The sequence below is a fragment of the Mus caroli genome, chromosome 7, assembly GCF_900094665.2.
Source record: "Mus caroli chromosome 7, CAROLI_EIJ_v1.1, whole genome shotgun sequence".
In the NCBI taxonomy this organism is placed as follows: domain Eukaryota; kingdom Metazoa; phylum Chordata; class Mammalia; order Rodentia; family Muridae; genus Mus; species Mus caroli.
The window spans coordinates 129,368,462-129,370,817 of record NC_034576.1 but is presented as its reverse complement, the minus strand read 5'-3'; the positions used below and the strand labels follow the sequence as shown (position 1 = coordinate 129,370,817).

The 2,356-nt window shown below is 50.9% G+C and overlaps 1 protein-coding gene across 4 annotated transcripts in view; it reads right to left on the bottom strand.

Annotated features, from left to right (window-relative positions):
- Itgal (integrin subunit alpha L) overlaps nucleotides 1–2,356 on the bottom strand; it is a 38,191-nt gene that overhangs the window by 7,366 nt on the left and 28,469 nt on the right. For all 4 annotated transcript variants that reach the window (XM_021169190.2, XM_021169192.2, XM_021169191.2 and 1 more), the window contains exons 22-24: nucleotides 1,978–2,085; nucleotides 1,554–1,633; nucleotides 1,372–1,458 (exon numbers count right to left, since the gene is read on the bottom strand). In XM_021169190.2, coding sequence (XP_021024849.1) covers nucleotides 1,372–1,458; nucleotides 1,554–1,633; nucleotides 1,978–2,085 — 275 coding nt within the window. The remainder of the gene's footprint in view (nucleotides 1–1,371; nucleotides 1,459–1,553; nucleotides 1,634–1,977; nucleotides 2,086–2,356) is intronic.

Here is a 2,356-nt window from a genome sequence, read left to right as displayed (position 1 = left end):
AGAAGAAGAAGAAGAAGAAGAAGAAGAAGAAGAAGAAGAAGAAGAAGAAGAAGAAGAAGAAGAAGAAGAAGAAGAAGAAGAAGAAGAAGAAGAAGAAGGGGAGGAGGAGGAGGAGGAGACGACAAGAGACAGAAAGGGGTCATCCAGGAGGCAGGGCTTCGGAAAGGCGATCAAGCACACGGGAGGCGAGGATGCATAAACACGGCAATATTTAGAGCGTTTGGGAGCTGGAGGACATGAGCTTGTAGACTGAATGATGAGACGCTATGGACATTTTCTGAATGAAAAGATCCCAAAAAAAGGAAGCCTAGGATGAAAGGATAAAGAGGAAAGGAAGATAAAGCAAGGGAACACCACCTATGAGGCAACAGTAGTCGGATTCCCTGTGAGCAGTATTGGATGCTAAAATAGGACTCAAAAAAAAGAATTACACACAACACACTATCCTCTGACTGAAACAATTTCCAGGTGCCTGCAGCTCACCTGATCACACCAACTCTCTTCCCACCGTTCTTTTGCACATGCTGCCAGTGTTGGAGGCTGCCCACTTGCTTCCCTACTCTCAAGTCCCACCTTCTGGCCTCTACCTATCATGTTCTGCTCGCTGTCTCCTTCCTGGCCTCATCCCAGTGCCTCTAGATCAAAGTCCGAGGTCAACTTTCTCCATGAGCCTTCCATCTCTCCACACCTATCCTGATGTTTCATATCAACACCATCCTGCTTGACACTTAATGTCCAGAAGCACTGGAGACTTGAGCTCAGACATGGGCTCTGTCCTCACCAATAGAGCCAACTTCAAAGAGCCACTGTGCTCCGTGGAGTAACCAGAACACCCAGCTAGATACCAGGTAAGTCCAGCTGTACCTGCTGCCTGCTGACAGCGCTGACTCCATCTGTATGAGTCTGCTCTGACTGGAGGGGCTGGAGGGCGAAGTTCTTTCTGGACAAGTTCCTTCGCTCTCTTCTAGCACGCAGATCCCAGGGAACTCAGCACAACTGGACACGGCCAAGTGCTTTGGAATGAGACAAACTTGAGCTACTCCTCCCTAACTGCATGGCCCTGGGCAAAAGGCAACTTTCTCTGAACTTGCATCGTGCAAAGTGGTGAATCTCATCACAGGAATAAAGGAAGCTTCAGAAAGAGTCTACGACCAAGCAGACAACAGCACGCTTCCCCACTGGTGACTGCTCACCCGACTGATCCAGACAGCCCTTAAAGGGTCTCCTTGTAATGCTGGGATGAACTCTAATCAAACCAGGGATGTCCAAGAAGGAAGAGGGATGGAGACAGTGGGGGAGCGTGGCTGGCAAGGACACCCGGATGGAAGGCACAGGTAGAAGGGGTGCGTGATTGCGCTCAGTGGCACTTACTCCTCAGTAAGGATGTTGACAGGGTACAGGACAGGAATGTGGGTGGCGGCTGAGTTGTCCTCCTGGAGGCTTGAGTTCTCATTCTCACTGCACGGGGTGAGGTGGAGAGACACTTAGCAGAGCCTGGCCAGGCTTCCTGGCAGTGTAACCCCTAGCACAGGCATGTGGACAGATCTGCTCACCAGTGTACAGTGCCATTCAGCTTGACGAAGTCTTCCCAGGAGCTGTTGAGTAGCGTGTTAAACATCACCTGGAGGCTCACCTGGCAGGGAAGGAAGCAGAGGTGAGAGAAAATGGAGGTGGCTCAGGAGTAGCCTCATGGTCCAAGCTGGGTTACCAGCCCCACAGTGACTATGGACTGCATGCTTGCTATGTCTCTGGCACTGGGTAGGTGTCTCATCCCCACTGGACAGAAGAATCTGAAGCTCTGGGCAGCTGAGTTAGGTGTGCAAGGTCATAAAACGCAAAACCCAGTCTCGGGGTTGTCTAATCCCCAATCCAGACTCAGATATGCAAAGCAGCTCTGTATACTGTCTCCCTCGGTCAACCACCGGCTCCCTTCCCAGAACCAGGGTCTTCTCCCTGAGGGAGCGGCCCAACACTCACCTGCTGGCCTGCTTTGAAGATGGGAGAGCTTACATTGCATTTCAGTGTCTTAGTCAGATTTGACCCCTCGGTGAACTCCTCACAGCTCACAGGTATTCGGCTGTATGGCTGAGAGTGAAAGAAGCTTGCTGGGAGACAAGGCCTAGGGTCCCCAGAGGCCACTAACTCTCAAGACTTGTGACTCCCAGAACTCTGTTCTGCCATGACACATGCTCAGAGAGGCAAGGCCAGAGAGGACAAAGAGGAAGGCATGGCTGAACCTAAAGGAGCATGTCTCTAGTCCCTGTTACTCAGGAACCTGAAGCAGGTGGACTGTCTGAACCCAGAAGTTTGAGTCTAATCTGGGCAACATTGAGATACAATCTAAAAAAAAAAAAAA